At 47.6% G+C, this 14368-nt stretch overlaps 1 protein-coding gene and 1 long non-coding RNA gene across 5 annotated transcripts in view; one reads left to right on the top strand and one right to left on the bottom strand.

Moving 5' to 3' along the window:
- Positions 1-11185, bottom strand: part of Prrx1 (paired related homeobox 1) — a 68597-nt gene extending 57412 nt beyond the window's left edge. Inside the window, exon 1 of one of the 2 annotated variants that reach the window (NM_153821.2) lies at positions 9310-9879. In NM_153821.2, the coding sequence (NP_722543.1) occupies positions 9310-9550 (241 nt within the window). In that variant the 5' untranslated portion in view covers positions 9551-9879. Of the gene's footprint in view, positions 1-9309 lie in introns of both variants that reach the window. The other variant, XM_006250151.5, reaches the window with a different exon arrangement.
- The window catches only part of LOC120096300 (uncharacterized), an 81758-nt gene continuing 68585 nt past the window's right edge, over positions 1196-14368 (top strand). For all 3 annotated transcript variants that reach the window (XR_010057270.1, XR_010057272.1, XR_010057271.1), the window contains exon 1: positions 1196-5722. This is a non-coding gene — a long non-coding RNA (uncharacterized LOC120096300). The remainder of the gene's footprint in view (positions 5723-14368) is intronic.

Genomic DNA, 14368 nt, shown 5'->3' on the forward strand with positions numbered 1-14368 from the left:
GTGGAAGCATCGAGTGTCCCCTGAACCAGCACTGGGGGCATCTACAGGAAGAGATTTGCAGGAGCTGCAATTAAACAGAGGTATCACAAAGAAGTGTCCTGAGACTAGAACCTTGGAAGAGCTACAGAGCCAGCTTTCTCCACATAAGAAGATGAGACCCAGAAATGAGGCTTCCAGATAGGAATACACCTTCCCAGCTAGCATAGGGGGCATAGCAGCAAGCCAGCTTCTCTCACAATTTAGACTTATGAACATGGCAAGTTGCTGGAGCAGGATGGAAATGAAGACTATAGAGGTGGAGGAGGAGGAGGAGGAGGAGGAGGAGGAGGAGGAGGAGGAGGAGGAGGAGGAGGGTGACAGGGAGTGAGAGGAGGAGGAGGGGAAGGAGGGGGAGGTGGGGAGGGGGAGGAGAAAAGACCAAGATAATTCATTTATCCTCGATGTTGAGAAGTTTGAAAAGCAATTGTATGTTCTAATGTGGGAAGAACTATCAGGCAAAGAGGAAGAGGTGCAGGTCAACCTGTTAGGGATTTGAAAAGGGAGGGGTTTAGGTAGATTTTAAAGGTAAACTCAAATAGAATTAGAGAGGAAGTCTGCAAAGGCATAAAGGAAGGAGAGTGGTGGGTGGATGTGAACGAGGAAAACAGGGAAATCTGAGGATCAAAGGGAGTTCCACACTTTTGTTATCTCTGTGGCCAAAGCCCCTTTCTGACTTGGAACAGAAATATCAACTAGGCAGCTGCATACATAGTCTGTGACTTCAATGGAGTTGTCTAGCTATGAACAGGGAGCAATTATATACAAACGCCTATTGACACTATGGCCCCGGGGCAAGAATCAGGACGTGAGAAGGGGAGGCTAGACTGCTTAGTAGTGTCACCGGGTAATGAAAGCCGTTGACTGAAAGTGCTGACTAAGCACAGTTGACAACTGTCTCTCTGTGTTGCAGCTGCGATGAGCTATGGTAGTATTTTTGGAAGAAACACAGATAGACAGAGAGCCGAGATGCCCATATTTATTTAGTGCCACTTCCCGCTCTAGACTAACTGCAGTGCGGGAGAATGGCAAGGAGCAAAGATTTAGAGTCGGTACATTGTCCTTCAGAACCCTCAGTCCTGTGAACTCATCAGTGACTCTGAAAGGGAACAGAACACGATAAACCACCTCACAAAACGCAACAGGTTTCCAGCTGGGAGAGGGCGGGAACGGTAGCACACAGCTATGATTGTGTACAGTCGGAGGCAGGAGTACCATTGTTAAAGCCATTCTGGTCTGCGTAATGTGTTTCCAGGTACTCAGGGCTACATGGTGAGACCCTGACTCATGAACCCCCAAATTAAAAGTGAAATAATAAACTGAATTAGCAGAGAGGAAGTATACAGGTAAAATCTGGCATGTAGTTATTCTCTACCTCAACACTCACCCCTCTCTTTCAGAAGATTCTACAACATAGTATTTAAGGGATGTTTTAAGTCCTAGCACTGAATTTGTTGAGGCAGAGACGTAAAGTAGGAAAAGTAGAAAGGGCAGGGTGCTAGAACCTGACTCTCTCACCACCCACCAGGCCCAACCCTACCAAGCCTTTGGCAGACTGGCACCGATTAGTATAAAATGATTGCCTGTAAACATGAGAAAAAATGGTTCTCTGATTGCACCTACTGCTGGCCAGGCCCTGTGCTTTGCCCGTATCCAAGCTGACTGGCACGGGTTTTGATTGAGTTGGGCCCTTTGGTCTTGAAGTTGTCTTTCTGGGTCTCCTTTGAAAAGCCTTGGCTTCCTTGTATGAACATAACTGGGAGTGCACCCGTCTGTTTCCACGCTCATTTCTAACTACATCTCCTTCCAGGACTGTGGGGACCTTTATAACACCATCAGTAACAAGGAGAAAATAGCCGAATGGGATGAATGTTCACACTCTCTGACACGGGATTGTGGGAAATCAGACTCCCTTACGGTTCTGGTCTCCTGCTTCTACTTCTACTGAGCATCTCAGGTCAAATTACCTGGAGAAGTTTGTGTTTTCAGCCATCTACACTAAGACAACAGTATTTTTACTCAGCCATTGTGCTGTCCCCAGGATCACCTTGTCTTGTTCCAGCCACCATTGAGTAATGAGAGAATTAAAAGAACTGTGAAATTTACAAAGGAGGTTGAGAATTTATCTTCAAGTCCTTGAAGCTTGGCCATAAAAGATCAGACATAGGGACTGGAAGTGCTTTCAAGTGTTCGAATCTCAGTCTTTCAAAAGTATTAGGGTAGTTAACTGCCTTCCTCTGGGAAAGAGGGTTACCCTCATTCCAGGGTGCCAGACTCCTGTTCTATTTAAAGACTCACAGGTACCCAAGGCTTTCTACTGCAGTTTGAAATATCTTGCTCATACCAGTCAAGTGTACACACACACACACACACTCACACACACACATTCACAGAGAGAGAGAGAGACAGAGACAGAGACAGAGAGACAGAGAGAGACAGAGACAGACAGAGAGAGACAGAGACAGACAGAGACAGACACACCCACACTTACACTCACATCCATATGCCCTCTCCATAGAACCCAGGCACCAGTTTTAGCAGCTCTAACTGAAGGGCCAGTCTTCTGGCAATGTCTTCATGCTGTGGAGATGTCCTATGTTTTGCATTAGACTCTTACAGCTTGTGTCTCCTGACTGAGAGTTGTTTGTATGTATGTATGTATGTATGTATGTATGTATGTATGTATGTATGTGTATGTATATATGTTTGTGTATGTGTGTATGTATGTATATAAGTATGTATGTGTGTATGTATGTGTATGTGTGTATGTATGTATATAAGTATGTATGTGTGTATGTGTGTATGTGTATGTGTATGTATGTAGTATGTAGTATGTATGTATGTATGTATGTATGTATGTATGTATGTATTTAAAGGTAGACTACTTCCTAGCCTTAGTCCTGGAGAACTGCACCCCCTGTTGGAAAGAAAAGGCAAGAAAGAGCCAGTCAGGCTAGGCTGGTGGTCCTACCCTGCATAAGGTAGCAGGAATTTTTGGATTAGCAGGAAGCGGTCAGAGGTGGAGGAGGCTGGTTTGTATCTTTGCCTGGGCACGAACAAAAGCAGTTAAAACTAAAGACACTGAAGGCTAGGTTTTAAAATTTAAAATTTTGTCCAATTAGTTCCTCTTTACCTAACACACACACACACACACACACACACACACACACACACACACACCAGAATACTACTACGTCTCATGCACATTCCAGGTTTATTCTTCATTTGAAGCTGAGCCTATTGTAGCCGATAATCATAAAAAGGAGTTCCGGATCCACAGGATCTGAGCCTTCCCTACTCTGCAATACAGCAAAGAGTATAGGCACTCAGGACCCAAGAACATATGTGGTCACAACTCAGCCCTTTGTCCCTGCATTAAAGGACCCCCAAGATGATGAAATTATAAGGTTGGCTGTCTTTGGACTCCTCTGAAAGGTCACTGTGAGTTTTACTTGTTGCCATGATTTCTGTTTCCTTCATAAGAAGAAGCCTTTAAGTCATCACGAGTAGAGGTTATTCTACTCCGCAAAACAACCAAGGTTGTCACCCTCCGGAATTAGCTTCAGGGTTTTTTTTTTTTAACTAAGTGATTTCAAGCTGATGAAACACTATTACTTTTAAGGTCAGTATGTCACAGAGGTCTTCACAAACACGTCTTTGAGGACTACAACCTAGTGATGCGAAGAGTCTACTAATATTCCGTCACCAGCAGAGACACCGTTCTGTGAAAATAAACTCGCTAATTCAGAAACATCCACGACTGTCTTGCTGTCCTTTCTCTGATGCCTTCACCTATACTGGCTTAACCAGAAGCTGCATTGTGAAAAGTCAAGAGAATGCTGCTTTGTTGATATTTTCGATACTGTTTGAGAATATTGATTATTTGCTTGAGGGCTCTAAGCCCCCCCCCCCCAGAATCCAAATTCTTGTGGATCAATACCGTTATCAAAAACACGGATCTTTTTCTTGATAAACAGGGAGATAAAAGTTAGGAAACCCATGGAAGGTGGTACCTCAGAGCATCAGAGTAAATCGGGGAGACGGACAAGACGGTGGCTTGTCATCCAGCGATGCCTGTAAGTGACTCTAATTATTGGTTCACAAATGACCATAGGGAGGTGGGCATTTAACAACAACAAAAATAATCAGTTCTTAAAAATAATTTTTTTTTTATCCAAGAGTTGGATAGAGTCCGCCGAGGTCTGTATTTTACTTTTTATTTGGGGGAAGAATACTGTCCACCCCAAAATGTCTTTTTGCCCACTCCCAACACAATGCAAACCCCATCTCCTTTTCTATAAATACTCCTTTCCAGTTTCAAAGTGGTTCCTCATGTGGCTCTTCCACAGAGTTAATAAAATGAACATTCCACAGCATACAAAGAGGATGGGGCCTTAAGCTGAAGGCTCCCTGGGGTCACAGTGCAAGGCTGCAGGCACAGAAGTTTGCAACAACTGGGTACTGGCACTCCTAGCTTTTTCCGCCTGCATTGTCTTGGCGGAGGCTCACTGCAGTGAATACCGGTAACATCGCATAGGAAGAGAACTGTAAATTCTTTAAAATAAAACGTTCAATTGGTCTAGGGACCGTCATAGTTGCGAATCTATAGCCGCCATTTAGCGCATAGGGCTTCCGGGCTGACGGCCTGGAGCAGTGGTCAAAACTCTTCAAAAACTCGACCTTGGAGTCTGTGTAATAGAAAAGTACTCGCTGCTTTCGCAGGGGGTATGGGGTGGGGTGGCATTTGTTGGTTTAGGGATGTTTTACTCACTCCTGCTTTAAATCTAGAGTGATGGCCCTGGGAAGACAAAGGAAGTACTAACATTGGTGTGATTCGCTGCGGGCCTGCTTTGCTACCCAGCGCTGTGACTTGAGGGTCTTTTAAGAAAGTTTATCAACACAGCAAAATCTAAGTCTAGTAAGAGTCTCAGAAGGGTTTCATGGAAAATAAGGACAGTGACGCCTACAATTGGTTATCTGGAGCCGCTAGGAGTCTGGTCAGCCTGGTTTCTTGGCTCTTCTGGGCCCAATTTCCTGACACTTCAAATCCAGAGATGTCCTTGGTCCCCAAGCTTCGAAGTTACTAAATTATCTTTTTCTCTGAAATTTTTAAGAGGAGGCGACCCGTGATGCTCTCTGCCACTGTACGTAAAACAAGCAATTCCCCACCAGCCTTTGAGCTACACTTCAGGTTTTGGGGACTCCTTTGCTTTTGGATTTTTAATCCCCTGCTCCTGTGAAAAGAGAAATTTCCAGGCCACCCTGAAAAGGACTTGTTTTTATTATCTCTGTCTTGAATTAAGATCATTGAGGCCTGAATTCAAATTCAGAGTACCAGCATGGGGCACAAACCCCAGGGTGGTGCCCGAAAGACACTCGTGGCGCCATAACTATTGTGAAACAAGCCACTGCGGGGAGAGAGGGAATTGATATTATTTTGATGGAGATTCCAACTGGGAAGCGCCCTAGAGAATGTTCTCGCTCTACTGGGCGTTCTTCTGGCTCAGAGAAATTGGGGAGCTGGGCCAGCAAGAGCGGGGTTGGTGGCTCAGGAGGGCGATTCCTGGCCTGTGAGACACCTCTGCCTTCGTGACTAATGGATTTCCCCGCGCCGCTGTTGTTCCCCATTTGCATGTACCTCGGCCGGGGGCCCAGCTGTGCCCGGGTGCACACTTAGCGCTGGCTGGTGAGTGTGTGCGTGCGCGCGCGCGTGTCTAATTGACTTTCCGTCTACCTTTTTATGACTACATGTGTTTCCAACAAAAGGTCTTATTAGGACAATCTGGTTTCACTAATTTAGAGGTTGGGAATGTGGAAGGCAGGCGCTTTTTTTTAAGAGTTTGCAGAAGTTGAAATTGGGAAGTTGACAGCGGGATAGTGGGATGAACTGCGCCCCCCCCCCCAAGAATAGGTCTGCCTGTTTTGAGGATTTCTGCCTCTCCCTCCTTTCCTACTTATCCCCTCTCTACCATCACCAGTGTTCGTGTTCACACACCACAAATTCATTCCTCTACATTAGCCATAGAGTTTTAATAGTGTTAAATGAACCAAAAATTTCCAGAGAAATATACTGGGCTGAGAGAATCAATAATAAAAACAGTCCTTCCACAGAGAAGAAAATAGAGCCACGGGAGGGGGGTCAGTCCCCACCCAGGAAGAGGAGTGAGATGAGAGCACAGGATTACTGACTTATGTTGGGAGAGGCCAGTAAGGACTCAACTTTTTTATAATAATTGACCAGGTTGAAACGCAAAGTTCTACAAAATTAAGACTATTGTTGGGGGCGTGAGTAGAACCTACAGGCTCATTTCCTCCAGATAGATGGAGAGGCCAGTTGTCCATAGAGCTGGAAGAATAAGCATCTGTTCACTGTTTCCCATCTCTTTGAAAGGTATTTTCTTTAGCACCTGACTGGCTGTGAACTTCTCCATCCCCCTGTGACCCCTACTGTGACCCCTAAATCCCTTACAGCCAGATCTCCTGCAGCAGCCCTCCTCTCTTGCAGACTCCCCACTTCTCTGTCTATAATCTGAGCTCCGCTGTCTGCTTCAAGCCAGAAAACCGGAGAGTGGCACCCTGTCACTGGTCCCAACTGCCTCTGCGTTCTACCTGGTGCTCAAGAGTAAGGATGGGCATCTGCAGAGCCGCTTGATTTGAGATAAAATTCTTCTGTTATCACCCCCTATGGAGAAGGGAGAGGTTGAGAAAAATCTACTTCCAAAAGCAATCGCTTCTTAGTAGGACTCTGCAGTCCATCTCCCGGAAAGGCAAAGACTGTCAGCCCTGTACATATGTGTGTGTGTCTCTGACTTATTTCTAAGTCCTAAGTGCTGCTCACTGATACCCCTTATGTCCCCTGCATTTCTGTTGACTGATGACTGTCCTGGTTGGTGTATCCTTTACCTAGGCAAGCTATAAGCTGCCCCCCCCCCAGGCCTTCTCTCCTGTGGCCTCTCTATTCATTACAAGTATGAGATGGGGCGAGTTCGCTGCAAGAAGATTCTTGAGGTCTTGTCCCTTTTTCTGGGGGCAAAAGGTCCTCCAACTTCCGTGGAAACCTTAAAATTGACCAGGTGATTCATATGCATGAATGCGGTCTTGGTGGTTCTAGGCCTGAGTCTCACAAAAACCATTTCCCTGTTCCAACTAGGCTCAGTGCAGCCCCTCCAAATCAGCTCCCCATATGGCTCCCTTAACTTAGCTTTACTATGTACTTGCTGTAAGACCATGACAACCCCAAGCTCCCTTCTCCTATGCTTTCCTTAAAGAACAAACAAGCAGAAACCAAAGGAGCAAATAAGAGCAGTCCAGCCCCACACAGTTTCTAAAGCTGACTGCCACCCTGGGGTTCTGGCTTGCTGAAGCCAGTCCTGGTCCTGCTTTTCCTGTACACCAGCCTTTTGGAGGGAAAGGGCAGTAGTGCCTTCTCTCTCCTGCCCACTCTGGTCTTCAATGCAGCAGTTTCTGTAATACCTGTTTTCTTTTTCTGTTGGGATAGCAAATGGGTCCTGGTGGTGGTGGTGGTGGTGGTGGTGGGGACATAAGGGGTATCAGTGGTTGTGGGTGGTGGTATTAGGTTCTAACATTAGTTCTTCAAACAGTGATAACTTTTTTAGGTCAATAATGAGTCGTATGGAAACTCTCTTGATAGAATCACAGAGTTCCAGGTACTGTCTTCCTAGATTTTGTTTTATATTTTCCCCAGTGAAAGGTTTTAAATAATCAAAGTATTTTGCAGTCCATTTTATTAGAGCTTCAGATGCTCTATCCATGTGATGCTGGCATGTATAGCAGGATCAGCCTCCCTCACACCCTACACAGAATGACTATAGTTCCCATCCTAGCCCTTACCCAGGCTTTGGGGATACTGATCCTTCCTGGCTGTGATTTAGACTGGTTTCTATAATTCAGACGGCTAGTTCAAATCTCTTCATCAAGCTTGTGTGGCACTCAGTAGGCCCAATCCAGAGTCGATTGCCCCCAAGTTACTGCCATCTATAGTTCAGTCCTAGCAGGCTGCAGAAGCAGGAGCCAGTACCCTGACCAAATAGGGCTCTCCTGTGGCCTGCCTGGGCGAGCCGGGTTCTCCCCACAGTGCCCAGGAACCCTTTTCAGCTGTTTCTGATGCAGGTTTGTTTTGAATGTCTTTTTAAAATTGTTATTTGGAAGTCTAACGGGGACGGTGTCTTAAGAGAATCATAGAATGTCAGAGGGCCCTCCAAGTTCCAAAAGAGGGCTCAGCACAGAATGATAAGGAAAGAGGTCATTTTAGAATGTTCTGTGGGGCTCCAGGCCGCTGCAACTTCTCTGTGCCTCTGACTAGAGGATGAGACAGGTAGGTGACAAGTGTGTTATATACTAAGGGACCAGGACATACACTTGCAGTCAGTCTTTTTCGATAGGTGGAGTTAATAACTCTGAAATTAACATTTCAAGGGGTGATGTCGACAGTGACAGCGGGCTTTTATGTAGACTTTTCTGGAGGTCTAGGGGCCAACAGGCCGCTGTGCTGCACAAGGACTTGGGCCTGCAACCCGCGATTCCCCAGTGCAAAGATAGTGCCAGGTCAATCCAGGCAGACTCTGATTTTGCTTCTAAAGAACATTCTCCCAGCTCCATCAAGATTTGCCTTAACCGGTGGGCTTTTAGCCCTGTCTCAAACACAGGTAAAGATGACAGCAGGAGTCAGAGACCAAGCCTGCGCATCCCCGCTCTGCCCTCGGCCTTTTCCAGGCTTGGCTCGCACGCACATAGAGTATGGGACCTTAGTCCTGTCTTCCGTTCCTCGGAGCACGGTGCTTTCCCCTCAACCCCAGGGAAGAAGCGCTCCCAAGCCGGCCCTGCATCTTTGCTGTTTTCGCTAAGGGAGGTGGCTGTATGGTCTGTGCTCTGGCCAGACCGCTCCTACCCAGGCTTGGACGCCCCGCCTGCGGGATTTCTGGCCGCCGCTCCCGCCCGAACCCGTGATGCAGCCCCAGCGGCTAAAGACAGTGGTGACCGTAGAGTCCCTGCGTGGGATCGCCTGGCCTCCCAGCGTCCCTGGGCCTCCGGGCTTCTCTCCAGAGTCTGCTTGGCTTACAACCTTGGGGGAGCCCTCGTTTTTTCATCGGTCTTTCTGCGCTTAGCGACCAGTCACTTTTTCCCAGGTCTCTTAAGTTCTTAACGCCTCATCTCCCCGAAACCGAAGCCTGGAACACGCTCCCCGCCGCCCTTCAAGGGCCTCCACCCGCTGTCCCCAGCACACACTCCCCGGAGCAAGCGCCCCTCACTCACTGTCCTGCTGAGGGGTGTCGCTGCCACTGGTCAGTCCCGGTGACTCCAGCAGGCTCCGGCCCGCCTCGCCCACGCTTTCGTCCGCCTGTGCCGCCACCATGTCCCCGGCCTCCTCCAGGTCTAGCAGGTGACTGACGGAGAAGTTCTTTTTCGCCTGCAGGGTGTCGAGGTTGCCAGGGCTATCCAAGCGGCCGCCCAGAGCCGGTTGCCGCTCCAGAACGTGCCCGTAGCTGGAGGTCATGGTCTTCCCTCCAATCCCACCCACCCCCCTCTTCCCGCTCGAATCAACACCAAACGCTGTGGGCGTGAGGGGGGAGAGGAGCCGAGTGGGGAAGAAAGAGGGGGGAGTGGAGGAGAGAGAGAGAGAGAGAGAGAGAGAGAGAGAGAGAGAGAGAGAGAAACCCCCTTCTGAAGTGCAGAACTTTCAGCACAAGTAACTTTCTCCCAGCTTCGGTTGCTTCGCTGAAGCCAAGTCCGGCGTGGTCCAGAGAGATAATCCACACCAAAAAAAGTTTAAAAACCAAACCAAACAAACAAACACGCTAAGCTTAAATCAGAAAGAAAAAAAAATCCCTTCCAATTCTCAAAAAGCGTCTACAACGCAGACACTAAAAATAATAATAAGGGGGAGAGAGGAAAGGGGAGGCCAACAGGGCGGGGGAGTTAGGCAAACAGAAGAGAGAAGAAGGGGTGGAGAGAAGAATCAAAGTGGGTTTTAAAAAAAAAGTAGAGAAAGAGGTTAAAAAAGTTATTCCCCGGCAAGAGTTCAAGCACCAACAGAAGGAGGCTTGTTCCAGCTTTAAAATGTCTTCAAGAAAGCGCGTTCCCCCTCTCTGCACTCCTGTGGATTCTCGGGAGTGACTAGAATTTCAGGAGAGTGATGTCTTGCAGATGTATTAGAGAGCAGGATTCTCACTTTACTCTTCGAAGGAGGAAAAAATAAGAAATAAAGAAGTGGGGCTTCAAGAGTCTGCAGAAGGGTGGCGGGTCCCCCTTCCCTCCGCTCTCTCCCCCTTCTCCGTGCGCAGCTCCTTTTCCCTTCTCAGTTGGATCAAGAAGCTCTCTGGCACTTCAAAAGGCACAGACTGGCATGGAGAGGAGGCTTTGTAGGGAATACAAGAAAATTGGAGACCCCTGGGAGGGCAGATCTCCACTTAATAGGAGCCTGTAATTACGTGGCAAAGCCTTTGTGCGGCGCCTGACGTTTTACAGACCCCCTTTCTCCATCACAATCTCCTACCTCCTTTTCCTCGGACTGAAAAAACAGTCTGATTAAGAAAACCCCTTTGCCAACATCAGAGCCGGAGAGAAAGGGAGAGGGAGGGAGCAAGAGAGGAGGGAGGGAGGAAGGAGGGAGGGCTAAGGGAGGGAAGCTAAGGAGAGAGCCCCTTTGGATTTTTAAAATAAAGGTCTAATTATCATTCCCTTGCAGTAGTACCACAGACAGAAAAGAGCCCGAAACCCGCAGTCACTTTAAAACCGGACTGACTATTTTGTTTCAGCATTAATTCCTCCGGATTTGTTTGAGATCCTGTTGGAAAATCTCATTTGCATGGTTTGATAACGGCTGAGAACAAACTTGTTACGAAAAAGAAAAAAGAAAAAAAGGAAAAGATGCACATCTCTAACAGACAAATCTGCGGCTGCGCCGCCCCCAGCAACTTTTCCTGCAATTTTGTTTTGGCGGAGAGAGCGCAGGGAGAGTCTGAGACTGAGAGGCAAAAAAGAGCTAGCCTACTAAAGCTCGTTTGGCTCTGTAGAGACAGCCTATTAAATAATGTAATAAAAGAACTAGAACGATAATAACGGGAGGCTCTCTGCGATCTAAAGACGGCTTGGGGAGATCCAGAAGTCTTCAGCTTCGAATGGATTCGGGACTTTCGCTGCCACCAGAAATCCCCAGGCTTCAGACAGTAGAAAATTTACTTATTTATCAAACCGGAGGAAAGTCCATCCTAATCATTTCCCCTACCCTTGCCAATGTTCTAATTTCTTACGCGCATAGCCGAGGTTGCCCAAAATCGGAGCAGACAGGAGCACTAGGGCTGAAAGAGCTGGGGGAGCGGGAGAAGCTGGGGGGTAGGCTCTGTGCTAATCTGGGTACAGCCGGGTGAGGTCCGGGCAGACACAGAGACCAAGGAAGCCCGGGTCGAAGTCTATGACCAGTCTTGACAGAGGACAGAGAAGTGCTGGATGGTGTTTTCATGACCTGTTGGAATCTGGTAACAGCTTTAATAGTCTCATTAGGAATGAGTTACTATATGGCCAGTAAGTAAAATACTGAGTGCTTATTTGTGGCATTTTATGTTCTTTAAACACACACATACATACATTTCCCCTCACTCCCCTGATTGCTAGATTTCCCCTCCTCCTACAGCTAGGAGGCTGAATTGAAAAGGAGGAAGGGTCCCAGTGTGTATAAACGGTTTCTGGGCTCCAAACGGCCATAGTTAGCCCAGAACTTCCAGCCCTGATCTGGGAAAAGAACATTTGATGCCATCAAAGGGTTGAAGATTGAAACCAGATGTGCGCGCCTCGGTTCTTTCCATGCATTTAATTAAGGAGCCAGGATGGAGGAGACTTTTTCATCATTAGTCCACCCGCTGCCCCCTCCTTTTTCCACCCCTTGCCTCCCTCCAGCCACTCCTGCCGTGCCCCCGACCGGCAGCCCGCAGCCCCCAGCCCGGTCAATGCGCGCCGGTCCCTCCTGCTCTGCAGCCCCCGCACTGAGCGGCAAAGGTTTGTCTGCTGGCCAGCGCCTGGGCCCGAAGAGCTGGTTCTTGCGCTGGGGACTTGCCCATGGGTGGGCCGGACTTAGTGGGAATTTGTGTATCCCGAGGTGCTTTAGGAGACGCCAACGGTGAGACTCCTAGAACCTAAAGCGCCTGGAATGGAAGCGACTCAACAGACAGATTAAAGTGGCATATTTCCATTGGTGTCTCTGGAGCTCTAATCTTTCTAGCTTCCTAAGGCCAGGGCGAAGTCTAGCACCCTGGGTATCACTTCTGAGAAGTAGCCTCGTTTCTGTGTGCATCCAGAGGATGGATGAGGAAAAGATATCATAGACCATCCCCAGACATACCATTAGGTGCCTTTCCTTCTATTTGACCTTTTCTCCAGGATGAAGGCACATTTTGAAAATCACCCTCTGGTTACCCATGCTTATCAACCACTTGCAACTAGGGTACGAATGGTTTCTATAGGAACTTTGGATACATTTTTAAATATCTGTGTAGCAAATTTGTTTAGGTAGTTACAAATATAGCATATAGCAAATTCAAATGTGTGGTATTTTCCGAAAGGTCAGATCCAACCAGTTACACCACTTGCTGACCTCCCCTCCCCCCGTTGCTCCTATCCTCTGCTCTAGAAACCTGTGGCAAGGAGAGGTATACTCGAAGGGTCCCTTTTGAAATCTGTGGGCACAGAATGCGCTCTGGTCCTCTATACTTCACAGAAACCTGTATCATTTGTGCCTGGAGAGAGCAAAGGAGACAGTTAAGACCATCCCACAATAATGTTTAGAATTCTTAGGGGGTGTGCTAGATCAAAAGAGTCCTAGAACCTTTTATTCTTCCTAGAATGTCTCCTAGGCTTCAGCTGCATGCAATAAGCCCCTTTGTCTGGCAGGGAAACTTAAACTATGACCCCTGCAGTCAGGGGTAAGGATTGGCTGGACTTTGAGAATCCCCTCTGAAGCAAGTCCTCTAGGCAACCCGCACCCTATCACTCCAAGCCTTTTCAGGTGTTTCTGAGTCTGGTCTTTTCTTGTCTTTTCTTTCCCTTCCTCTCTCTCTCTCTCTCTCTCTCTCTCTCTCTCTCTCTCTCTCTCTCTCTCTCTCTCTCAGCAATTTCAACTGGATTGAATCTGTATCCTGATTGTGTTTACACATGGCACTTGTGATTTGTGGATTGCAATTAAAAAAGAAAAACGTAGAATAGCCCCAGGAAGAAAAGTAAGGAGTGTCAGATAGCATTTACATCAGCGCTGACAGAAAGTGTGCTTGGGCAGGAGAAGGTGTTCCCAGACCCCACGAGTCGGTCCTGTTACTGCTCTACCAAGTACACTCAGCTCAGGGCCAGGGAGGGCTTTGTTCTTGTCTCTTATCTCTTCTGGATCCAGGCTTTAGGAAGGCTTGTTGGCTGCGGGGATAGAGCAAGGAGGAAAATGTTGAACCAAGTTCTCTGAGCTCAGGGCTCAGGGCTCAGCTTGCAATGACCAGGGGAGCCAAGAACTTTCAGAATTCCAGAACAGAATAGCCATCTGGCAGAAATATTCCAGGAGAAGCTGTAGCTACCAGTATACGGTCATCTTCCAGGAAGGCTGCTGGACCAGCCAGAGCATTCAGAAAGCCCTAGAGGAAATGGTCTGGATTTGCCTTTGCCTTTCTTTAGTCATCATTTTGTCTTCCAATGTGACTTCCCTAGAAGAAGGTTGGAACGTGTGTAGGCCTTTCCTTGCCTTTAGCTTTTGACTCTTACTCTTTTATTATCTATAAAAGTCTGTAACCTTGGATGACATAACTTATAGAGCCCTCTTCCTTATCTGACAGTGGTTTTCCAACCACTCTTTCTGGTCTAGCCCCTCTAAAAGAATTCCCGTTTTCAGACTTCCCAACCCTGGCCCTGGCCTCAGTGGGAGCAAAAGTGGAGCTAGGAAGGAGAGTTGCCAAGAGTCGGGACCAGGGTAAGAAGGACGCTTGGTTGGCAGCCATGCAGCATTGGGTGGTCCTACTTACAAGCTTGGTAGTGATTATTGTCCTGGGTTTCCCTGGTACAAGAGGCTTGCAGAACATTGCCTCATCTGGCTAACAGGATGTCCCCCACCTTAAGCAGCCCCCCCCTTCAAGCTAGAAGCCAGAAGTTGTGCTCTCTGACATCTTAATTTGCTGACATGATAATCACACATGACAAATCGCAGGTTCCATGACACAGAAAGAACACAGTATTACCCTCATGCAAACAACATGCCGATATGCCAGAGGTGGAACCGCTTGCCTGATCATGACTGACAATCTAGTACATATTCATTCATAGAGAAACAAGGGGCAAAAGAAAG

Source organism: Rattus norvegicus, chromosome 13, assembly GCF_036323735.1.
Source record: "Rattus norvegicus strain BN/NHsdMcwi chromosome 13, GRCr8, whole genome shotgun sequence".
NCBI classification, from domain to species: Eukaryota; Metazoa; Chordata; class Mammalia; order Rodentia; family Muridae; genus Rattus; species Rattus norvegicus.